This window comes from Panthera onca, chromosome C2, assembly GCF_046562875.1.
Source record: "Panthera onca isolate mPanOnc1 chromosome C2, mPanOnc1 haplotype 2, whole genome shotgun sequence".
Classification (NCBI taxonomy): Eukaryota; Metazoa; Chordata; class Mammalia; order Carnivora; family Felidae; genus Panthera; species Panthera onca.
The window spans coordinates 142,265,937-142,290,935 of NC_138347.1; the positions used below are offsets into that span (position 1 = coordinate 142,265,937).

Sequence of the window (24,999 nt, forward strand, 5' to 3'; positions counted from 1 at the left end):
ATTTGAATTTTGTAAAAATTTGTAAAATTGAATTGAATTTGTAAAAAACACAATATTTGCAAAGCACAATAAAATGAAGCTCAATAAAACAAGGTATGCCTGTACTTAAACTAACAACGGTAGTTTTTCATGCCATCTCCAATTATCAGTTCCAAACCTCTAATTCCCTTAAAAAAATTTTTTTTTTTTAGATTTATTTACTTTTGAGAGTCAGAGACAGACAGGGCACAATTATGGGAGGGGCAGAGAGAGAATGAGACACAGAATCCGAGTAGGCTCCAGGTTCTGAGCTGTCAGCACAAAGCCCGACGCGGGGCTCGGACTCACAAATCGTGAGATCACGACCTGAGCTGAAGTCAGACGCTCAACCAACTGGGCCACCCAGGCGCCCCTCTAATTCTCTTTTTAGATAAAGCTTTTCAAGATCAGAAACATAAGCCATAGTAAAAACTGTAATATGAACTGGCAGCATGCCAAGCTGCCTCTACGAGTCTGATAAATATTCACAATGGTGATTATACCAAGTTATTATTTGCATGCAGAGGTTTTCCTTCCTCAAAACATCTTGATCTTAGCATTCTGGGTTTCACTAGATTAAAAGCAGAAGTGAATCCTATTACAAGGCCACTTCCCTTTTCTGAATAATGGGGTTTAAATAGTTTGATGGCTTTCCAGGTTGGAGGTCCCAGCTGCTAAAATCCGGAGGACTCGGTTTATGAGTTCATTCATGCACAGTCCACTGGCATCTTTGTGCTTTGAAGAGCTGTTAGACCTCACAGAGTAGAGGTGAGCTGCAGAAGGTGTCACAGAGGAGAAAGGCAGTCCCCCACATAGGTCACAATTGTGTAGCTGTGTACATTGCCCATGCTGTATCCCTTATAGCATTTGGCAAATAATAAAGGCTCATTTTTCCTTCAATTTACTTTTAAAATCCTTAATGTTACCTATATACACAATATATTGCCATGAACAATGAACTGCCACGGGTTGAAACACTACACTTGTAACTAAGGTCTCTAAAATTGGGTCTTATCAAATCTATAACCATGAAACTAAGAAGCATTTCCTTTCAGCCTTCACACCAATATACCCGCCACTCAGCAGAACATGTGCACCAGGGGGTGGGGTGGGAGAGAGAGCCTAGACAGTAATCGTGGTGACCTGAGAAATGAGGTATCACCACTCAAGTATCTGCCACCTAGAACTCCTTTAACCTCGCTTCTATTTCCCTCCCCCACACATCACATTCTCAAGACACTACACGAATTGATCTAAGAACTGATAATGAAAAGGATTCAAAATGAGGACTCAAACTTGCCTCCCAATTCCCCAAATCTGTAAAGGTCCCTTTAGGATCTATCTACAAGTGTACTTTTGCTCACAGGAGAATGAAACAAATTACTCTCAGCCACGGTAATCTTCACTCATTCTTATTTGAAAGGTCATGTTGAAAACTACACTACAGGTATTAATATAAAAACTGTAACTTTAAAGTAACACGGTTAATATGTCAGTCGACAAAACTGGACAGGAAAAGACCATAAAGAAATGTAAAAACCCCACCACTTCAGTTAGCATTATGCTATAATATTAAAATATTCACAAAATGTTGGGGGGAGGGGGATTTTGTCGGAGACTAACTTCTCATAAGCCTGTGGCAATTTAAGGCACTACGGTAAGACCCACGCAGCGGGAATGAGACGCTGTCATCTGCGCTGACACCAAGACAGTTAAACAACTCGATCGGGAGGCAAGTGTTTCCGGCACGCCTTCTCACCTCCCTCCGCCCTGCGCTTTCCCCACCACCTCCAGTTCACCCTGGAGCACCCCGCCATCAGGTGCCAAGTCACAAGTGCAAAAGAAACTTACTCTTCTCTGGACGGAGGGGCCTGGCCAAGTCTCCAGGCCCTTGGCCAGCGGGCTCCGACACGGAGTGGGAACCAGGCTCAGGCCCCGCTCCTTCCTGGCCTCGCCGCCCTTCGGGGCCCTGGCGGGGCGCCCCCAAACCTGCGCCAAGCAGGTGCCCCTCACCGCCCGCCCAGGCACCCCGTCCCACCACGCAGCCCCGCACCTGAGGATGTTGTCTGCGTAGGTGAGCAACAGCTTGGAGGCCTCCAGAAAGGTCTCTGGCGTGTTCTGGCACAGCTCGGCCACAGCCGGGGACGCAGAGCCCGAAGAGCTGCCCAACGCGGCTGCCGCCATGCTTGAGCGCCCGCGGCCGTCGCCGCCCCTCGCGCGCCGCGTCCCGCACTGAGCAGGCGCCACAGCGCGCGGCCTCCTCTGCGGCTGGCCAGGAAGGGCGGGGCGCTGGGCCGGGAGGTGGGGGGCGGGGGGCGGGGGGGTGGCTCAACCCGGCTGGGTGGGGGCGTTCTGGGAAGGTCGAGGGTTTGGACCTGGAGGGACGGGGGCGTCGTTGCCAGGCCCTGGGGGTTCAGTCAGAAACTAGGGGCGGGGTGCTTGGTCGTCCTGGCACGGGCGCTTCGGCGAGGAGGGCCCAGGGAGCGGGTGTTGGCCTGTGCTGGCCGATGGGTCGCAAAATCCCAGGTCCTTCGGCGTCCCAGAGTGGGTTTCGATTGAGCCACGAAGGTGGGTAACCCCCACGTACGTCTAACCATGCCTTTTACCCCCAAACAAAACAATCTTACTGCTTCCTCCTCGTAGACGGCCAGGCATTCCTAAATACGTGTGAATGAAAGACCTCAAGGAAGGAGCGACAAATGTTCCAAACCTAATGGGTGGCTATAAACTCTGCTGGGTTTCTGGTATATAGATTCTTTGTAGAATTAGATGAGTGATTCAAAGTCCTTTTTCATAAGTACCAGCTCAAATAGTATGATGTTGCTCTAAAGAAGTTTTTAAACCACAGGTTCAACATAGTGAGTCGTGGGCTCAATTTACCGTGTATATTTACCAGTATAAAACATATATACAATAACGACAAAAAGGAATAGAATAAAATGGGGGGGGGACAATAAAAAATAATCATCTCATACAGTGTGGGTAGGTATTGTGAGTTTGTTTTGAAGTTAGATCATGTGATTAATTTCCTTTATTCCTTTTAGAAGATAGTCCTAACTTATTTAATCCGTTCTTGGCCTCATCATGGCCTTGAAAGTGTACTTTTACCAACGGCTTCCTTCTTTGCAGACAAACATTTCCAAACCTCAACAAATATTTATCTTGACCTTATGTTTTTAAGGTAAATTATTTGCAGAAGTAGCTCCTTTAAATGTTCTTGATGCTTTATCTTCTATTTGCTTTTTACATTTGAAGTTTTCTTTCAGTACTTCTGAGCAAGACCTTGAGTTATGCTGTCTGCTTCAATTACCATTCATCTGCCAGATACATGGGGAAAGTTTTAAATAAATATGTAGGTTTTGGGACCAGCTTCCAGGACTAGTGTTTAACTAGTGTTTAACTGATAGTATGTTCCTAGCTGCTGTAACTAAAATTTTCAGTGACTTAACACAAGAGAAGTTTCTTTCTTGCTCACAGAACAGTTTAGTAAAGCAGGTATCTTTAGTCAATGGGCAGCTTTCCTCCGTGTAATAATTTGGACTCTCAGGCTCCTTCCATCCTGTAGAATAGCAGTCAACAAACATTTTTGTAAAGGGCCAGACTATAAATGCTTAAGGCTCTGTGGCTTTAGGGTCTCTTAGGGTCCCTGTTTCAACTCTTTACTTCTGTCTTTGTACTTGTAGTTCTAAAGACAATACTCTAAAATAAAAGGGCATGCCTGTGTTCCCATGAAACTCTGTTTACAAAAACAGCCTGCTGGATTGGGCCTGTAGTTTGCTATTCCTGCCATAGAGCCTCACAAACTTCTGTATTCAGTTGGTGTTTGGGCAAAAAAGCAGACATACCTGCTTCTTAACCACATGGGCCCCAAAGGATACTAAAACCTTGGTTTGCAAGCATAATTTTTTCCAGAAACATGCTTGGAATCCAAAGCACTTGTATATCAGAGCAAATTTCCCCATATGAAATAATGGAAATTCAGATGATTTGTTCCACAACCCCAAAATAGTCTGTAATGTAATATAAAATAATAAAGACAATAGAAAATATAAAGAAAAATAAATTAATCTGCACTTACCTTTGAAACCCCTCATGGCTTCATGGTGAGGGAGACAAGAGATGGGAGGGTTATTGTGTAGGACAACTTTCACTGTCACTAATGAAATCATGCTATCTATTGGCTCAACAGAATCTTTTTCTTTTCATGCAACTTTAACAAGAAATCTTTCCAATGATACTTGCTTTTGCCTCCTTATGAGGATTTCACGGAAATGTGACATTGCATTGTCATTAAACAGATTCATCGCTCACACTGCTACAGCCTTATTTGGGTGGTGCTTTCCTACAGAATTTTGCAGTTTCCTACATTTTACACATCTCCCTAATCTCATCTGAAGTAAGGGATTCCTCTGCCTTTTTCTCCTCCTCCTCCTCTGCAGATAAGATCGCCTCCATAACCTCTTGCTGTTGCTTGCGATACAGATCCATCAGTTGATCGGTGGTCATCATGGTTTGAGACTGAGTGTGGGAGACGATCACCCACAGTCCCACAGAGAGAGACAGAACGATTGGCTCAGTTGTAATCATGTGACTTTCAGTGTTACGTAGTACTCCTACTGCATACTTGTAAGACATCGCTCGTTTATAAAGTAAAAATTTGTTAGAGATGTTTCCTCATCTTGTGGAACACTCGCAGAACAAGTTACTCACCATCTAAGGTTTTACTGGTATAGCATTTTCTCTACCATATAATTGAGAAAAGGAAGCCCCATCGAGATAAAAGAGGGAAGGCTGGGAAATTTAGTTCCTAGCTGGACATGTACCCACAACTCTAAAGGATAAAAGGTGCAGGGAGGGGGGCCTGGAGTTATAACTAGCTGTCTCTACCACAAACTATAGTCACCTTAATTTGAGGTGTTTTTTTTTTCACATTTATTTATCCTTATAATAGCATAAGATTATTACATACTATGTAGTACTTTATTTTACTTTTAAAGAAATAGAACACTTTTTGTTTTCAAATAAATTCTTGGGAGGGAAACCAGTATATATAAAACACCAAAGTGGAGATGCTCTAGAATTGAAGCAGGAGAGTGTGGGTGGCAGGAAGGATAGAATGCCATCAGTTGAGCCTGCCCTTTGACGGAGATAATGGCCATCAGGCATCTTTGTGGGGAACATGCAAACACAGTGTGAAAACCAATGCCATAAAGTTAATACTGTGATAATAATGCAGGGTCTAGAAAATCATGGAAATCATTTCAAGGGTAATTCAGTAAGTTATTGTTTATCTTAGATCACCTGAAATTTAAATCCTTCCAAATTACTGTTTACCAATGTTTCTGCTGAAGTTCTTGAGTAACTACAATCTCTCTTGGTTACCACCATTTATGCAACTGTTAAGAGAATTTATTATTAAAAAAAAAAGAGAATTTATTATAAAGGACGTTGACTCATTCTTTTCCCTGTCTGCTTCTTCCACTAAGTCAAGTTGAAAATATTTTGATTTTTCCGTTCCTTTAGAAAAGTTGAAGATAGTAAGCTACTCTTAATTTCTTTATGCTCACCATTGCTTCACACAACTAATGGGTGTTCCAGTATGAAATCAGCATTGAACTTTCTATTCTTTTACTTGGCTTTTGTTTTTTTTCTCCAAATAATTTTTTTCAGTATTCCTGCTTTAAGTACACCATTGTTAAAGTTGACACATGGTGGCACTATTCTTAAATAGAATAGAACAAAGAAATAACCCATTAAATTTCCCCAGGATCAGTTTTGGCATAAAAAAGAAAACATTGACCTCAATAAAGACTATAGCACAGAGAGGGGTTGAAGCCTTTCAGGAATTGGTGTAGTGATTTATTATGGTATGATTGCATTAAGGGATTACCCAACAACTATTTAGTGAGCACCTGTTGTGTACAAAGCAATCTGAGATGGAGGACATAAGAGACTTTTATTCTAGTAGGAAAGACAAAACTAATGATAATATCTTGCATACAGACAGCCCCCGAGCTGATGAGACAAAAGTTACTGTGAAAAGAAAAAGAAGTCATTTGGTAAAAAACACAAAATAGTGCGTGTATACTAACCGATAGAAGGGTATGTGCTTATTCGTTTATTTCATAATTCAGTCAGTCACCAAATATTTATGAAATGGCTACTGAATCCCAGGCACTGTGCCAGGGGCTGTGAAGCAGTGAATCAGATGAGCATGAGCCCTGCTTTCATAGAAGTCCTAAGGAGTTCACAGCAGTGGTTAGATCGGCAGCAGCAGCACCACCAGCAAGGAATATGGTACTAGACCCTAGTACAGCTATTGGAATATCATAAGAATTCCTACCTCTTTCCAAACCAAAGGAAAGGAGATCAGAGGTAGAAATAAAAATGAAATGACTTTTTGGTGGTTTTACTTTTCTACAGGATTTTAATTGATTTGTCTAGATCCAAGATAATCTTGTGATATTACAAAAGAAAAACCAAGCAGCACATTAAAACTGTTTCACAGGAGTTTGGCTTCAAAGAATATATTGTAGGTCTTTTCCCACTGTAATTTAAACATATCATAAAGCAATGAAAAGGGACAGCAAGTTTGCATATTTCTACTAACCAAGTTTTAGTTATTTTATAACCACATGTGTTTGTTTAATCCCTCTGAAATTAACTCTATAGTTAATGAATGAAGGTCATGCTGAGAAGTAACTGAATAGGCCTAGGATCAAGGATGACTCAAGGTCATATTGGGCTTTCCTAAACTATTTTAGGCAAAGTACATTTCCAAGCTCATTTAAATCCAGTACTTGACCAAAATTCTTCTCTAGAGCTGGGAAAGAAGGCAGAGCATTCAGAAACAATCATTCGAGAGACACTGTTCAGAAAGAAACAAATATGGCTGGGAGGTTCAAATGCAGATTGTATGTTCAACCTTTTATCTAAAGAAGAAAAAAAGGAGGCGCCTGGGTGGCTCAATTGGTTAAGCATCTGGCTTTTTTTTTTTTTTTTAATGTTTATTTATTTTTGAGAGACAGAGAGAGCACAAGCAGGGGAATGGCAGAGAAAGAGGGAGACACAGAAGTGGAGGCAGTCTCCAGGCTCTGAGCTGTGAGCACGGAGCCTGACACAGGGCTCGAACCCACGAACTGTGAGATCATGACCTGAGCCAAAGTCAGACGCTTAACGGACTGATCCACCCAGGTGCCCCAATATCTGACTCTTGATATTGGCTCAGGTGGTGATCTCAGAGTCATGAGACTGAGCTTTGAGTTGGGTATTCTGTCTCCCTTTCTCTGCCCCTTCCCTGCTTGAGCATGCTCTCTCCCAAAATAAATAAATAAACTCAAAAAAATAAAGAAGAAAAAAGGACATAAACCTCACACCTGGGACAGCATGTGAACAGATGGTCATCTAAATAAGTATCTTGATTTCTTGCTTTTTATAATTTCATGTTCTATTTTCATAGATTCACAGCTAGCTGAGTAAATGAAGTTATTATATTTTTTAGACACTTAGAAATAAATGTCTACAATCTCTATTCTTGTCTCCATTAAATTTTTTAAAAAATATTTTTATTTTGTATTTATTTTTTTGAGTAATCTCTACTTAACCCCAACACGGGGCTCAAACTCCCCATCCCAAGATCAAGAATCACATACCCCACCAACTCACTGCCAGGCGCCCCTTCTTGTCTCTGTTCGTTGGGACATCCATGTGGCATTTTGAGCCCTGCCCCAGATGCATATATACATACACACACACACACACACACACACACACACACACACACAAAACACATATATACATTTTTTAAATGTTTTCTTAAAAAATTTTTTTTTAATGTTTTATTTATTTTTAAGACAGAGACAGAGCATGAGTGGGGATGGGGCAGAGACGGAGGGAGACACAGAATCTGAAGCAGGCTCCAGGCTCTGAGCTGTCAGCACAGAACCTGACACGGGGCTCGAACTCACCAACTGTGAGATCAAGACCTGAGCTGAGGTCGTTCACTCAACCGACTGAACCACCCAGGCACCCCAAAATGTTTTCTTTTTTCTTTCTTTCTTTATAATATGAAATTTATTGTCAAATTGGTTTCCATACAACACCCAGTGCTCATCCCAACAGGTAATGTTTTCTTTTTTAGAGAGCGCAAGCAGGGCAAGAGCAGGGAGAGGGGGACAGACCACCTGAAGCAGGCTCTGTTCTGACAGTAGCAAACCTGATGGGCTTGAACTCACAAATCAGGAGATCACGACCTGAGCCAAAGTCAGACCCTCAACCGACTGAGCCCCTCAGGTGATTCATTACATAAAATATAATTATTTTGTGTGTGTGTATATATATATATATATATATACACACACATATATATACACACACACACATACACACACATAAATTTAAGTGGATATATGCCATCTTGTAACCTGTCATCTCCTAACATACTTTTAACATCTTTCTATATAGTATTAACTTACAAAATTATCTTAAATGGCTGCATAGCTTTCAGATGTACTGCAAAATACCCATTTCCTGATGTTGGGCATTTTGGTTAGTTCTACTTTACTATTATAAACAACCTTAGGAGGAACAGTAACAACTTTGAGGCTCCTGTAGTTTACTTAATTCTTTACAAAGATTTCAGTAGAATATGGCGGTGTCCCTTCCACAAAATGGAAATATCTGGACATCATCTTTACCGACAAAACAAAAGTCCTTTTTTTGATGGGCAAAAGGGCTACCTCATCGCGTTCTGTGCGCGTTCTTGGCTAGCTGACAGTCAGTGAAATCGAGGGAGGGGAGGTTCCTCCCTAGCAAGCGGAGCGCCGCCACCTCCCACGGTCTGACCTCCGTCAAGGTGACAGAGAAAGAGCAACCGGCAGCCCCCACCCCCCACACGTAGCGCGTGCGTGGGCGCGCGCATGAGCGGACGTGCGAATGCAGAGGGCGGCTGCGCGGCCGGCGCGACGCCTGGCGAAGGTATCAGCGGCGTGCTAGCGTTCTCCTTCCGCCTCTCCACAGCCAGATTGGGTGGGGGTTGGATCGGGAAAGGGGAGTCTGATGATCTGCGCCTGACTTTTCTTCCTCTAGCCATGCTTTCTTAGTGTGTGTGGTGGTGCTTGAGAGGCAGGGGGTGGGGGGAGAGGGGGAGAGGGGAGAGGGAGGGAGGGAGGGGGCGGGGAGGGAGGAGTTGGCCACGCCCCTCACTTCCCGTCTCCTGATTAAAAACCCTAATTATCTCCACGTTTTGAAGATCAGTAAAGTTCACTTACCCGTAGCTCAGAGAATAGGCCTTGCAGTGGTTTTTTTTGTGCCACTGATGCTAGAAATACTTAGAATAAGGCCTCGATAATCCTGAAAAAGTCTCCTTTATGCAGCCCCTAAAGGGCTGGGAATGCCTTTGTAATTTACCTAGTGTAATTCTATTTTGGTGAATTGAGTCATCATTTCACCTCTTCATCTTGGAATGTGAGGGTACTTACAATCAAAAAAGGGAACTCCAAATGGTTCGTTTAATAAGTATAAATTAAAATGATGTTAACGTTATTTTCTCTGTGTTCATTAACAGCTCACACCCAGCACCTGAAAACGTTTCTGCTATTGTTTCCTAGGCCTATAAGCTATTTAAACAACAGTGGTTACCTTCTGGGCGTGTTGTGATGTACAGGAATGTGTTTATGATCATCTGAATCTCAACCATGTTGTCAAATTGCTTGCAAAATTTCTTAAAAATTACAAGCCCTCATCTATATTCAAGATTATGCCAGCAATTAATAGGAAATAAAAGGAGGTTTTTTGGAACTGTGCCAACATCCAGAATTCGTAGGCGGGTTGTCATTACAGGCATTGGTTTAGTGACTCCTCTTGGTGTTGGAACGCAGCTGGTATGGGATCGTCTTATCCGGGGAGAGAGTGGAATTGTTTCACTGGTCGGTGAAGAATATAAGAGTATCCCTTGCAGTGTTGCTGCTTTAGTGCCAAGAGGTTGTGCTGACGGTCAGTTCAACGAACAAAATTTTGTATCCAGGTCAGATATCAAGTCCATGTCTTCTCCCACCATTATGGCCATTGGGGCTGCAGAGTTAGCCATGAAAGATTCTGACTGGCGTCCTCAATCAGAAGCCGATCGAGTGGCTACTGGCGTTGCAATTGGCATGGGAATGGTTCCTCTTGAAGTTGTTTCTGAAACTGCTTTGATGTTTCAGACAAAAGGTTACAGTAAAGTCAGCCCATTCTTTGTCCCGAAGATTCTGGTCAATATGGCAGCAGGGCAGGTCAGCATTCGATATAAACTCAAGGGCCCCAATCATGCAGTGTCTACAGCCTGTACCACAGGAGCTCATGCCGTGGGAGACTCTTTTAGATTTATAGCCCATGGTGATGCTGATGTGATGGTGGCTGGAGGTGCAGATTCTTGCATTAGCCCTTTATCTCTTGCTGGGTTTTCCAGAGCCCGTGCTCTGAGCACAAACTCTGATCCTAAGCTGGCCTGTCGGCCGTTTCACCCCAAGAGAGATGGTTTTGTAATGGGAGAAGGTGCAGCTGTGATGGTACTGGAGGAACATGATCATGCTGTTCAACGAGGGGCCCGGATCTATGCAGAAGTTTTGGGCTATGGCCTCTCAGGTGATGCCGGTCACATAACTGCACCTGATCCCGAAGGAGAAGGCGCCTTAAGGTAAAGACTTGCTGTTTTATTTAAAATATTTCTTCACATAAGACATCTTAATTGGAATCTCAAATTAGGGGAAATTGTAGTATCTGCCTCTGGTACACAGTATCTTTGGTGTTTTTCCGTTTTAAAAAGGTTTTGAATTCTTTGCTTCAACACGTTTGAAATATTTGAAAGCTTTTAGCCATCCTTAATAAAAATTGGATTTTAGTTAAGGCCAGTAAAGTTTTGAGAAAGGCCATGTGTGTCTTTGCCAACTTTTCATACTTTCAATTGTGCTTAGCAACTGTCAGAGTGCTCCCTCCCACAGTCCTCCTCTTTGGCCCTTCATCAGACTCAGAAAGTCAAACCTTTCTTCTAGTTGTGTCTGGTCTCTGCACCATTTCAACAGGGTTCTACTATTACTAAATCAGGACTTCCTAACTTGTAACTATCCAGGGATATTAAAATGGAGATTCGGATTCTAGGTCTGGGGTGGTGGTTGAGATTCTGCATTTCTAACAATCTCCCATGATGCTGATGTTGATGCTGCTGGTCTGAGGACCACACTTTGAAAAACAAGTCGATATTGCATAAGAGATAATTAAGTTAAAAAAAATCCCTGTTAATGTGTTAGCTAATAGGTTAGCCTGCTTAGATCATAATTTTTTTTTTTTTTTATGTTTATTTTTGACAGAGCACGAGCAGGGAAGGGGCAGAGAGAGAGAGAGAGGAAGGGAGACACAGAATCCAAAGCAGGCTCCAGGCTCTGAGCTGTCAGCACAGAGCCTGATATGGGGCCCAAACTCACAAACTGCGAGATCATGACCTGAGCTGAAGTTGGACGCTTAACCGACTGACCCACTCAGGCGCCCCGATTATATTATGTTTTAACCAGTCAAATTGACCAGGGGTTGGCAAACCTTTTCTGTAAAGGGACAAAGAGTATTTTCAGCTTTGTGGACCATAGGGTCTCTGTCACAATTACTCAATTCTGTCTTCTCTTGTGAAAGCAGCCATAGACAATACATAAATGAATGGGCGTGATCTAGTGAAACCGGAGTTTACCCTTGAACAAGGGGTCACTGACCCCCATGCAGTCAAAAATTTAATGTATAACTTTTGACTCCTCCAAAACTTAATAGCCTACTGTTGACAAAAAAGCCTTACTGGTAACATAAACAGTCAATGAGCACATATTTTATATACATATTATGTACTGTATTCTCACATGGTAAGCTAGAGACAAGAAAATGTTATTAAGAAAATCATAAAGAAGAGAAAATACATTTACAGAATAGTTACGTAAAAAATCCGCAAGTGGACCCACCCATATTATTTAAGGGTCAACTGTATTTGTAAAAGCAGGTATCTGGCTAGAGCCATAGTTTACTGACCCACTGAATTATCCTTTTGAGTTTCAGTAAGTAGTTGCTGGTGCTAGAAATGTCAAACATAGTAGCCAGCTAGATGCAGAAATAGTTGTATTTAGGTGAAAGTTCAAATTACATTCTAAGCTGCCTCTTAAGGAAATATATGCAACCCAGAGATCAGGATCTAAAAAAGAGGGTGTTGACATTCCTGAGATTTTCAAAGGTTCTTCGAGAGAAAAGTTTTATTTTCGTATTTGTTTGTTTTGGCTTGGCTTTTTTTTTTAATTTAAAAAAAAAATTTTTTTTTAACGTTTATTTATTTATTTATTATTTTTTTTTTTAAATTTTTTTTTCAACGTTTTTTATTTATTTTTGGGACAGAGAGAGACAGAGCATGAACGGGGGAGGGGCAGAGAGAGAGGGAGACACAGAATCGGAAACAGGCTCCAGGCTCCGAGCCATCAGCCCAGAGCCTGACGCGGGGCTCGAACTCACGGACCGCGAGATCGTGACCTGGCTGAAGTCGGACGCTTAACCGACTGCGCCACCCAGGCGCCCCAAACGTTTATTTATTTTTGAGACAGAGAGAGACAGAGCATGAACGGGGGAGGGGCAGAAGAGAGGGAGACACAGAATTGGAAACAGGCTCCAGGCTCTGAGCCATCAGCCAGAGCCTGACGCGGGGCTCAAACTCACGGACCGCGAGATCGTGACCTGATCCGAAGTCGGACGCTTAACCGACTGAGCCACCCAGGCGCCCCTATTTTGGCTTGGCTTTATACTTGCTCACTTACTTAGAATTCTTATAGCCTAAATAGAATTTTGAAAGGTTATTTGTTAAAAATGTTTATTTATTTAGAGAGAGAGAGTGTGAGTGGGGTAGGGGCAGAGAGTGAGAGAGAGAATCCCAACTAGAGCCTGACGCAGGCCTGTGAGATAATGACCCAAGCTGAAATCGAGTCGGACGCTCAACTGGTTGAGCCACCCAGGTGCCCCTTGAAAGGTTATTTGAAGCACCAAAGTATTGGTACAGACGTTTTTAGATTATTGGGAAATATGCCAAGTTTTACATTTAAATATGAGAAGAAAATTAAAACATGGTTATAAAATTTTTCTCCCTATTTGGAATCACTACACACACACACACACACACACACACACACACACACACATCCCACTGATGAAAGATTCGTAGGGTGGCTCAGTCAGTTGGGTGGTTGGGCATCTGCCTTTGGCTCAGTCATGATCTCCCAGTTGGCGAGTATGAGCCCCGCATCGGGCTCTGTGCTGTCAGCGCAGAGCCTGCTCTGGTTCATCTGTCCCCTTCTCTCTCCCCGTCTCCTGCTCCTGCTTGCTGTTCCTCTTAAAGAATAAACATTAAAAAATTAAAAAGAAAGGAAGGAAGGAAGGAAGGAAGGAAGGGAGAAAGATTGCCAGAAGAAAAACTATTCTAGGCTGAGTGAATGTGGTTTTTCTCCCAGGGAAAGATATCAATCCAAATAAATGGAAATATATTTTATTAGAGGTTTTAAAACCCATAGCCTTGTGTATTTATCTCATGGTGTTGAATTAGTCCAGGGTACTAGGCAGGTGGCATGCTAATGCATATGGTAATCCAAGTTGGAGTTTTGTTATTAGCGCAAAAGATTCTTTTTATCCTGTATATATGTGTATTTCTTTCTCATAGGCCATATAATGACTCGTGTGTTAAAATTAGACTTAGTTCTGATCATTTTTTTCCCTATTTTATTAGATGTATGGCTGCAGCTGTAAAAGATGCAAGTGTACAACCTGAAGAGATATCCTATGTCAATGCACATGCTACTTCCACACCATTGGGAGATGCTGCTGAAAACAAAGCTATCAAACATCTTTTCAAAGACCATACCCGTGCCCTTGCGGTTTCTTCAACTAAGGGAGCCACGGGACATCTGTTGGGAGCTGCAGGGGCAGTTGAGGCAGCTTTTACTGCTCTGGCTTGTTATTATCAAAAACTACCACCTACTTTAAACCTGGATTGTACAGAACCAGAATTTGATCTCAATTATGTTCCACTAAAGGCACAAGAATGGAAAATTGAGAAAAGACGTATTGGACTCACCAATTCCTTTGGTTTTGGTGGTACTAACGCAACACTTTGTATTGCTGCCATGTAGGGCAAATCTTTTTTTTTTTTTTTTTCTTTTTTAGGGGCAAATCATTTGTAATTAAACATTGATTTTTAAAAATGTTATAAACTATCTTAAGTGAAGAAATAAAATGTCTATAGAAATGTATCAATATTTATCTCTATATATCTATATAGATATATATATTAATGCTCAGATAACCTTTATCTGTGTCAGGATTTTTCACCCCTGCCACTACTGATATCTTGGGCAGGATAATTCTTTGTTGGGGGAAGGGGAGGTGTCCTATATATTATCGGATGCTTTGCAGCATCCTTGTCTTGACCCACAAGATTCCAGTAGCACCCTCTTCTCTAGTTGTGACAACCAACAATGTCTCTAGACCTTGCCAGGTGTTTTCTGGGTGGCAAAATAGTCCCCGTATGAGAAACACTGATCTATATTTTCCTCATACTCTTGGTCAAACAACTCTTTGATATTTCACCTGCTCTTGTCCCTTCCACAAACATTTGGTCAGTAGCTGCTCTGTGCTAGGCAAGGTTGTTGCACTGTACCACCCCAGGCTTACCATTCCCATACAACATAAGGAGAAGGAATGTGCATATAACTGGGAGTTTGCATCATTGAGCAACATTCTTTTTTTTTTTTTTAATTTTTTTTTTTAATGTTTATTTATTTTTGAGAGAGAGAGACAGAGTGTGAGCAGGGGAGGGGCAGAGAGAGAGGGAGACACAGAATCGGAAGCAGGCTCCAGGCTCCGAGCTGTCAGCGCGGAGCCCGACGTGGGGCTCGAACTCACAGACTGTGAGGTCATGACCTGAGCTGAAGTCGGACGCTTAACCGACTGAGCCACCCAGGCGCCCCTGAGCAACACTCTTTGAATAAAGCAGTCATCCAACGATGAGCTGTTTACCCCTTCTACCTTTGTTTTTTTTTAACCTTTATTTATTATTGAGAGACAGACACAGAGCGTGAGCAGGGAAGGGGAAGAGAGAGGGGAGACACAGAACCCGAAGCAGGCTCCAGGCTCTGAGCTGTCAGCACAGAGCCCGACGCAGGGCTCGAACTCATGAACTGTGAGATCATGCTCTGAGCCGAAGTCGGTCGCCCAACCAACTAAGCCACTCAGGTGTCCCCCCACTCTCTCTTTTCTTCATACTATCTATACAGAGATAAAATTAGTGAAATTTCCCTAAACTCCCAAGTCATGAGTTCTCAGAGGAGGAGGTAAAATTGGTTTGGTGTTTCTTATTCTTCTACTTCTGGTGGCACCTAGTGATTCATGGAGATAAAGGTCCTCGGGAAGTGGGGCAGCTCAGGGCATTAACCAGCTCAATAACTCCCTTTACTGGGTTTTCCCCCTTCCCTCTCCTCCCTCCCTGATTTTTAATCCTACTCCCAGGAATCACCTCCCAAACTAACTACCTTGTGTTAGGCTCTGCTTTGTGGGGGACTCAAACTAAGACAAGAAGTATCTGTTGCAATGGGGGTTTATGTAGCAAAGGGATAGAGTGAATAAGGGGATAAATGGAATGTGTATATTTCTGCAGGAGTGAATAGTGTTCCACACATTTTAACAGACTGAATATATTGCCTACCCATAGACCTTCGCTATAGCACTTTATCCCCTATGTGCCTAGGGCTGCAGCCCTGTTCATTCAGCTATACTCAGTTTTGTCATTGGCACATATTAATTTATTCAACTGAAATTTGTTGGGTTCTAACTATGGACCTGGTTTTGTAGTGGCCACCAATGATAAAGGGATGTGTCAGGGAAGGTTTCCTAAAAGAAGCTGAGCCCATAACGGTGAATAGGTCTCAGCTAGGTTAAGGGGAAGATAGGGAAGGCAGAACAGTATTTCAGCCAGGAGGGATAGTGTGAAAAGGTTAGAAATGTTCGAACACTTGTACTGAACACAAATACATAATGGCCTCAGATAGGGGGTGTGGGGAGTAGGAGATAAAGCCAGAAAGTCTGGTGGAAGACGGGTCACAAAGAACCTTACAAGTTTTGTTAAGGATATAAAAGTATGGGAAGTCATTCAAGGTAAGGGTCTGATGGTTTTGTAAGGGGTCAAGCTGAACTACATACATTTCCTAGAATTCTCTCTACTGTATGTTTTTGGTTAGTGCTGGCCATAAGACATTTCTTGTGGGAGATTTGGAGTGGGGAAGTGAAGCAGCCTCCTTTTTATAGCAGATACATGTTGTGGCTTTGCTGGCTCACCTTGATGAGAAGGCGGTGGCTGAGCCTTGCAACTGCTTCCCCTTCTGTCGGATCTTCCTTCAGCTTCCTTGACTTCTCGGCCAGGTGTGTGTCTAACTCCATGGTAATGAAGGGCCCCGGCTTTGCCCCATACCACCAAGGTCACAGGCAGCAAGGTCTGAGAGGTTTCAGTTCATTCTTGTGGTTGTGAGTTCTAGCTTGTTATTGAAGGGTTACATCCATTTTCCCTTTCCAACTGGCTGCCCTGTGGACTTCAGATTCCAGCAACAGAAGATTAACAGGTGAACATCCAGTTCTCATAATTGTGTGAGGTCAAAATTCTATAACAAGTATCTATGTCTGCATACCTACATCTATTTTAGTGGTTCTCTTTCTCTGAGCCCTGACTGATACATGTGAAGAAAAATGGGAGTTACTGGGAGTAACCTAATCACTCTTTTGGAAACATCACTCGGGCTTTAGAGTGAAGAACAGATTGGAGGGGAGCTTGATTCCTAAAAGAAAATCCAGTCAGAAGGGTATTACAAAACCCAGGTAAGAAAAGATGGTGGCCTGGATGAGGAATCTTATTCCAAGATTATTCCACAGTTGAATATCGTGTTTTGTTTTTTAAAATCAACTAAGGCATCATTTATATATAATAAAATGCACCTAGTTTAAGTGTACAGTTAAATAAGCTTTGACAAAGATGTACACACAACTCATGTAACTGCCACAATCGAAATATGGAACATTTGCGTGACCACAAAAATTCTCTCATTACCCTTGGCAGTCAACTCCTCACCCAGCCACACACACCCCGCCCCCCCCCCCCCCAGCTCCAATCACTGAAGAGCTTTCTGTTACTATAGATAAGGTCTGCCTTTTCTAGAATTTTATATATATGGAATCATACAGAGTATACTTTTAGTATCTGGCTTCTTTCACTCAGTGTTGTTGAGCTTTTTCAATGTTATTGAGTATATCAATAATCCATTCCATCTATTGCTGACTTTTCAAAATTCTTTAGTCAATATAGATACCCTTCATTTTTCCTGTCCCTAATCCCCACTTAACTTGTTATAACATTTTACTTTATCTCACTATTATTTAAAAAAAATTTTTTTAATGTTTATTTATTTTTGAGACAGAGAGAGACAGAGCATGAACAGGGGAGGGTCAGAGAGAGGGAGACACAGAATCTGAAACAGGCTCCAGCCTCTGAACTGTCAGCACAGAGCCCGACGCGGGGCTCGAACTCACGGACCGCGAGATCATGACCTGAGCCAAAGTCGGCCACTTAACTGACTGAGCCACCCAGGCGCCCCTCTCACTATTATTTTTAAGTGAATATGTATTGCCTTTTGAACAAAAGACATGTTTTTAAAAATATACTGGAACTGTGAGAGCTTTTAAAGCAAAGAATCCTTCCTCTGAAAATCACAAATGTATAAGGATGTAACAAAGGATATATATACAGATAGCATATATATGTGTGTGTGTGTGTGTGTGTGTGTGTATGTATATATCTATATATATACTCCTATTACTGAGAATACTACAAATGTCTAGAAATTTGAGAATTACTTCCTATGGTCTAGTGCCAAGTGTATATAACTATTTTTAGACCCAATTATCCTCTCCCCTCTATCCCACCAGAGTTTTTACAGTTAAAGAAAAAGGTAGAGGAACTTAAGATAATAAAAATAATAACAGTTAGCTTTTATGTTAATTCAGGTCCCCTGAGAAACAGACACTGAGACAGGATTTTCTGTTCAAGAAATTCATTGGGGGAAAGGCCCGTGAAGGACAGAGAAAGAAAGCTGGAGAAAGCAGAGAGTATCTTGCGACTCAGCCGAGAGTTCCCTCCGTAAGGAATGAAAGAGGGGATTGGTAGAAGGGTCTCAGACTGAAGTACCATTCTAAGAAAGCTTTGGCCAGGCTAATGAAGAGTTGCTGATTAAAATCTCTTGTTAAAGGAGTTCCACAATTCTCAGAACAGGCCTTCATTAGTACCCATACCATGCTTGGTGAGTGGCTGGGAGCTGCCTGGGCACAGCAGGAGATCTGAGCTGTATCCTTTAAAAAATGTTTATTAGTTTATTTTTGAGAGAGAGAGCGTGCATGAGCAGGGGAGGGCAGAGAAAGAGGGAGAGAGAGAATCTTAAGCACGTTCTGTGCTGTCAGCAGAGCCTGACGAGGGGCTTGATCCCATGGACTGCAACATCATGACCTGAGCCCAAATCAAGAGTCCGACACCTGACCAGCTGAGCCAACCAGGGGCCCTTGAGCTGTATTTTTAATGGTCAGCAACCTCTACTTCTTACACCAAAGAGATCAACTTCTTCAGGTTCAGGGGGAGGCTCCTCCATGGTTCCTGTGGCCTGTCTTTCTGAGGGAAACCTTTGAAGAGGAAGGTTAGTGGGACAAACAGTAGCTCCTAGTGCTGTGGTAGGTTTCAGGTCCTCATCCTCTCCCTAATCCATTATTCATTCCAAATCCACCCCCCCCCCCCCCCCCCCCCCGCCCCACACACACATACACACTCAGCTGTTATCTTGGCAGGCCTTGCTGGCTCCCCTGGTGCTGTGACTCAAACTTTCACTCCTGACAGCCTGCGGCCTTGGCAATCATACCACACCTTTTTTTCAGACAGCATTTGCTGTTTGTGTCTAGAACACTGGAATCAAGAGGCAAGGAAACACGGGAAGGTGCCCAAGTACACCTCCTAGATTCGACACATATTCTCCCTGTCTTCATCGTAAAGCAGCACCACCTTCTTCAGCTGATTAGGATCAAATACCACAGCCAGTGTGTTGACTTTCTGGGCCCTGGGCACAATGAGTCCAAAGTGTCCTAGTGGTAAGTACACTTTGCCGTTCAATGAGACACTTTCTGTGTTTCCTGGTAAGAGTCTGTATACCCTGTAGAGACCAGAATTTTTAGCACTGAGGAGCTCAGAGTTGCAAGGATGGGAGGCACAAAATTCCCCATTGTGCCTGGGTCATTGGGAGTGATGGTAAGCGGGGCTGCTCCCGTTCCCTCTCCACACACAAAGGTTGTGTTCTCTTTGCTGGGGACTGAGCCCCACATAGAAGTATAGAAGTCTTTCATGTAGGAATATACTGCATCCTGGGGATGGCACCACATTCACGATATTGCCTCTGAGTTGCTGATTCAGGTGTGCCTTTAGAGGGCTGTTCCAGCATTCTCTGAGGCTGGCTGCTTCAGGATGGTATAACATGTAATATAACTCAGGGAGCCCATGCCCATGTCACGGCCTGACTCCCATGGTCAATCTCCTGTGCTGTGCAAGAACGCCCTCTGCTTAGTATTGGAGGAGGTCATCACGAGGACAGGTGTGTCACAGAAATAACCAAATTTCCATGTTGATTACACTGTAATGAATCTTATCATATCTTTTTGAGTCTTTTCTCCTTTACAGAATGTTATTGTTTTTACTCTGATGCCTTTGTGAAGGTGTTCATGCAGACAAGGAGATTCATGGAAAAGACGGACAAATACAGGTTTCTGATAACTAAAGTCATACTACTGAACTGAGTAAGAATTTACAGAACTCTAATGGAAAAACTGATGAGGATGACTGTAATTTTTATGACTTTTTATTGGAAACATTATAGGTTTTTTTTTTATGTTTTGATTTTCCAGATTTCAGGAAACCTTTTCTGTTTCTTTTTTCTTGAGCTATCAGCAATTTGCCAACATATACCTTTATGAACAAAGATGAAACATTTATCTTTTCCTCCCTACCTGGTCCTCCAGAATTTGGAAATCTTAGTGAATATTCTTATTTTCATGTCCACATAGTTACTTGCATAAGTTCGATAAGAATCTGTTCTCTTCGTAACAGGCAAGAACTACAGCAAACCAGTAAGCTCAGAGCAATTTGTCTGGTGATCACTCAGAGCCCTGGCCATTAACCCTTTGTACTGATAGCTGGACAATTCTAGAGGGGGATTAACGTCATGGGTTGAATCTGTGGGAGGCTGAGAGGTAGCTGATCATGCATAAGCCCTTGTGATGTGGGGATATACGGAAAGACATTTGGGTTCAGCCTGAGACATTCCTCACTATCTTCCGCATCCCAGCTCATAAGGCACTGACACCTCCTGGCAATGCGGAGGTTGAGGCCATCACTCTGTACAAGCCCTAGTACTGACCCTTCAGTAGATGTCACTTACTGCCTATCCAGATGGGATGGCATATTGCCAACGATGCCAAATTGCCCTTGAAATACAGTGATTAATGCAATAACATGTCTTATATGTGCTAAACAATGCCCAAGGCAACTGCCAAAGGACCCTGGGGCCATTCACTGGAGTTCCCAACCAATGAGGGATTGGCAAGTTGATTATGTTGGCCCCCTCCCGCCAAATGAGAATCCTAAATATGTCTCAGACACGATGTCTGGACTAACCAAGCTGTCCTCTGTCACTGCACAAACCACACTCCCACCATTAGGGGATTAGAGAAACTGCGTACCAGGTAGATACCTTCATCAAATAAACAGTGATCAGGGGTCACATGTCAAATGCCATGATGTACAAACCTGGGCAAAAGAGCATGACATTGAATGGAGGTTCCACCTTTCCTATAACCTGCAAGCAATAGATTAAATTACTAACGGGTAAAACTAGCTTGCCTGGGTAGACTAAGGTACTACCCCACGTTTTAATACATTTGAATGACCAACCAGTAGCCCCTATTGCTCCGTATGCCAGACTGGGGACCCTGCTGAGACACCCAACACCATAAAGGTATGGGAATTGTGGGAAACTAGCCCCCTCCCTCCCAGCTGTCACCGTGGATTTATCTGCTATGCTGCTGAGAACACCAAGCCCCATGATGCCTGGGAAAGGTGTTACCTACTGAATTTCCCACCGGAATGAATGAATAATTACTATGGAATTTCCCACTGGAATGGATGAATAATTACTATGCCCCCCCCTGGGTGAGAAGGAACTATATAATCTCCACTGGGATCCACTTGTCTTGCTGCAGGCTGGGCCTTTGGAATGTACTATACCTGGAAAGAAGCATGAACCATTTTAAAAGCGGAGAAGGTAGAGGTTCTGGTCTGGCATGGCCCACCCCCAGTCCATCTCCTCATGTCTGACAGTGCTGCCTCCCCCAGGCAGCATGCATGGTATTACAACCAGGTCAAATTCCTAAAGCTGTCAACCTCACTCTCCTCTAGGCCAGATGGACACATTCTGTTTTCCACTGGTACAATCATTTGGCCATTGTCTTTGTTTCCGCCATTGGCCTGGAGGATGTTATAGCTCACATACAAGGCCTTACTGAATTCATCTAAGGAGTCTTAAATGATGCCAACAAAGCCTGTCCTTATTGAACACTGAATTGTCTCTAATGAGAAAAACTATGGCTTTGAACGTTATTACCGCCTCCCAAGGAGGCACCTATGCCGTTAACCTAACAGGATGCCCTGTTCATAGGTGATGACGCTGCTAATACGTTAAGTAGAGTCACATGAAGATACCAGTGAATGTTCTGAAAAAATCTGACACCGTTCCTAGGTTGGTTAATAAACTGGTGGTTTGTGTCATGGCATTCTTGGTGGAAAAAGTCATTCCTTATGTTAGGAATCATTATCTTAATTTGTGTTTTCTCTTGCATGTGCCTGTGTTGTTGCCGTACCTGCCTCCAATTTTGCCAGGTAGCTGTAAAGGAGTCACCTCCATCTCAGTGAAACTCCTCGCTCACTGCTGAGGGTAATTTGCAGAAGAGCCAGGGTGGGGGTGCGGGCACATAAGATGGTAAAGGCAGGTCAGGAGGGGTAGGTCATCCAGAGGACACAAACGTCAGTTGACCCTCGGGCTAGATCCCGGGCAATTTAGAAGCTCCCGACTCCCTCCCCTGTCCTTGGAATGTACATTTAGCCCTGTGTTTCTGCAAGAGGAACCAGTTTCAAGGACACAGCCCCCGTGGGAGCAATGTGTTGTTGAGACTAGCTGGGCAGTTACACGGCTGAACCTCATTAAGGCCTCTGAATATACTTTAAAGATTCTGGCAGCGGATGTAAAGATCCACTGGTGCAGAGATCCAGTGGAAACAAGCCTCGTAAAATCCCCCTGCTTGTTAAAGCAGCCACACCTACCAATCTGGAGTGGCCAGCCTATTTCTTGAGTCTTTCCTTGCCCTCCGGGTAAGGGGCTACGTCCAGGTATCGCAGGGAAGCAACAAGTTGGTGAAGCAGCCCTCAGACGCGGTGTTGTATGGGGTGCCAGGCCTGCGGATGGGGTGTTCCATAAGCCTGCAGATAGTGGTGCTGGCTGACGCTCTCTGGGCAGGAAAGGCACGCCCACACCTGAAATAGGTATCTATACCTATGAGGATGAAACACAGATACTTCTGAGCTGCGTTGGACATTCAGCGGCAGCAGTACGGTAGTTCCCCCTCACCCGCAGTGTGGCGTTCCCCGCGGTTTCAGTCACCCGCCGCAGCCACCTCCAGAAGCTGGTGATCCTTGCGAAGGATCCTCCGAGGGTCGGTAGGAGCCCAGTGTTACGTCACAAGGCCCGCCCACCACGTTCGCCTTACGTCATCACGTAGGCATTTTGCGTGTCCCGTCATCGCAGGAAGGGTGAGTGAGTACAGCACCGTGAGGTGTTTTCAGAGAGCACGTTCACGTAGCTTTTATTACAGTATATTGTCGTATTGTTCCTTATTATTATTCTTAATCTCTCACTGCGCCTAATTTATAAATTAAGCTCTATTGTAGGTTTGTATGTATAGGAAAATACGTAGTATATACAGAGTTAGGGGGCTCATGGGTGGCCCAGCAGGTTAAACTTCCCGCTCTTGATGTTGGCTTAGGTCATGATCCCAGGGTGGTGGGGTCGAGCCCTTCATAGTGCTCTCCGCCCACAGCATGGAGCCTGTTTGGGATTCTCTCGCCCTTTCTCTCCTGCTCGCACGCATTCTCTGTCTCTCTCTCTCTCGAAGTAAATAAACTTAAAAAAAAGGAAGTATATATAGAATTGGTACTATCCTTGGTTTCAGCCATCCTCTGGGGTCTTGGAATGTATCCCCTTGGATAAGGGGGCGATGCTGTAGCTAAACTTACTTAGTAAATGTAGGCAGCAGTAGCTAGATCCATCTTGGTAAGTGGGAGTCCATATTGTTGGGCCCATATGCAGCCTCCATTTCTGCCACTGTGACTGCTTGATTCATGGGTCTTTCATGCAAGTTCTGAGGTGGCCAATGACAAGACCGATCTCAGCTGGCAGAGTCCTTTTGTCTACTTGGTTGTTCAGTTCCTCTACAGTGGCGGATGCTTTCTGGTGGGTTTAAATATGTGATACGAAAGTCTTTAGTCTTCAACTAAGTGTCCGTATGTCCACCTGCCTGACTCTGCCCCAGATATTCTTTTTTTTTTAAATTTTTAAAATATTTATTTATTTTTGACAGAGAGAGAGAGAGAGAGAGAGAGAGAGAGAGAATGAGCAGGGGAGAGGCAGGAGAGAGGGGGACACAGAATCTGAAGCAGGGTCCATGCTCTGAACTGTCAGCACAGAGCCTGATGCAGGACTCAAACTCACGAACCGTGAGATCATGACCTGAGCCCAAGTCGGCCACTTAACCGACTGAGCCACGCAGGTGCCCCCCCCCCCCCCCAGATATTCTTATCTCTTATCTTTCTATCTTATTCTTTCCAGACTCCTGACTAAAGTCCAGACCTTTGTCTACTCTCTAAGAATCTTTGTATGTTCTCACTTCTCGGGCCTCTTTTGTACAAAAAGTGGATGGCCAGTTGCATTGTTTGCAGCTCTGCCTATTAGAAAGACTTCCCTTCACCAATATCTCTCAAGTCTACTCCTCATTAAAAGATGAAATGAGATATACTAAAAATTTTCAGTTTGTCTGAAAATTTACTGATTCGGATTGGCCAGTACTAAACCAGAAATGGTTAGGAGCATTCCACCAAGAGCTCAGGGAGAGACTTCGTAGAGAAAAGGCAGAAGCAGAGTAAGGAAATTATTGATTGGCTGTAGTTTAAATCCTAGTTGGCTGTCTGTGTTTGGTTGTCCTTAGGTTTCTATTTAATAACCTTGAGGCATAGTCAGCCTTAGATTTTGGTTTGTTTACATCAGCTGCCATGATATTGGAGTCACCTCAGTCTACTATCCTTTTCATTTAATTAATTTAACAAGGTAATTGTGACTTTAATGCAGCCACCATCCATTTCAACCTGAACTACTACAAGAGATACTTAGGAGACAGAATCCACAGGATCTGGTAAATGGTTCCCTCCAGATTCTTTGCTTCTGCCTTAATCTTCTGTATTCTCTCTTCCCTCCCAGAATACAAATTTCACTAGAGTAGGAATTTTTGCTGCTTATTTTATTGCTAGAGTTCCTGGTGCCTAGAAGAGTACCTGGCACAAAGTAGGTCCTCAGTAAACGCCGAGTGAACGAATGAGTGAATCTCAGAAAATTGCTCTACCAATCACCTGGCTGCTCAGACCATGAGACTAGTAAGTGTCATCCTTGGTTCCACCCCTTTTGCTTTCCCATATCAGTCCTTCAGCAATTCCAGCTGATTATATCCCCCAAATATACCCCGAGTAGTCACTGCTTTTCA

The 24,999-nt window shown here is 43.4% G+C and overlaps 2 protein-coding genes and 1 long non-coding RNA gene across 12 annotated transcripts in view; 1 reads left to right on the plus strand and 2 right to left on the minus strand.

The window, feature by feature from the left end:
• Positions 1-2,293, minus strand: part of NGLY1 (N-glycanase 1) — a 65,453-nt gene extending 63,160 nt beyond the window's left edge. For 2 of the 4 annotated variants that reach the window (XM_060638512.3, XM_060638510.3), the window contains exon 1: positions 2,072-2,290. In XM_060638512.3, the coding sequence (XP_060494495.1) occupies positions 2,072-2,202 (131 nt within the window). In that variant the 5' untranslated portion in view covers positions 2,203-2,290. Of the gene's footprint in view, positions 1-2,071 lie in introns of all 4 variants that reach the window. The other 2 variants (XM_060638513.3, XM_060638511.3) reach the window with 2 other exon arrangements.
• OXSM (3-oxoacyl-ACP synthase, mitochondrial) lies at positions 1,935-14,315 on the plus strand. 4 transcript variants are annotated; one of them, XM_060638515.3, is made up of 3 exons: positions 1,935-2,092; positions 9,584-10,693; positions 13,793-14,315. In XM_060638515.3, exons 2-3 carry the CDS (start codon positions 9,714-9,716, stop codon positions 14,193-14,195), a joined length of 1,383 nt encoding a protein of 460 aa, XP_060494498.3. In that variant the 5' UTR covers positions 1,935-2,092; positions 9,584-9,713; the 3' UTR covers positions 14,196-14,315. The 4 variants fall into 4 exon arrangements, with proteins under 4 accessions (XP_060494498.3, XP_060494500.3, XP_060494497.3 ...); XM_060638517.3 differs by lacking the exon at positions 1,935-2,092 and adding an exon at positions 2,392-2,586; XM_060638514.3 differs by lacking the exon at positions 1,935-2,092 and adding an exon at positions 8,782-8,994.
• A 4,145-nt stretch (positions 14,316-18,460) lies between these two features.
• On the minus strand, positions 18,461-22,979 carry LOC144612795 (uncharacterized). Of its 4 annotated transcripts, XR_013549896.2 has the most exons (4): positions 22,743-22,967; positions 22,514-22,669; positions 20,945-20,993; positions 18,461-18,777 (listed from the first exon to the last, which is right to left on the minus strand). It is a non-coding gene; the product is annotated as an uncharacterized LOC144612795 (long non-coding RNA). The 4 variants fall into 4 exon arrangements; XR_013549895.2 differs by having other exon boundaries at positions 20,945-22,669; positions 22,743-22,979; XR_013549894.2 differs by lacking the exon at positions 18,461-18,777 and having other exon boundaries at positions 19,980-20,993; positions 22,743-22,962.
• Between the last annotated feature and the right edge of the window lie 2,020 nt (positions 22,980-24,999).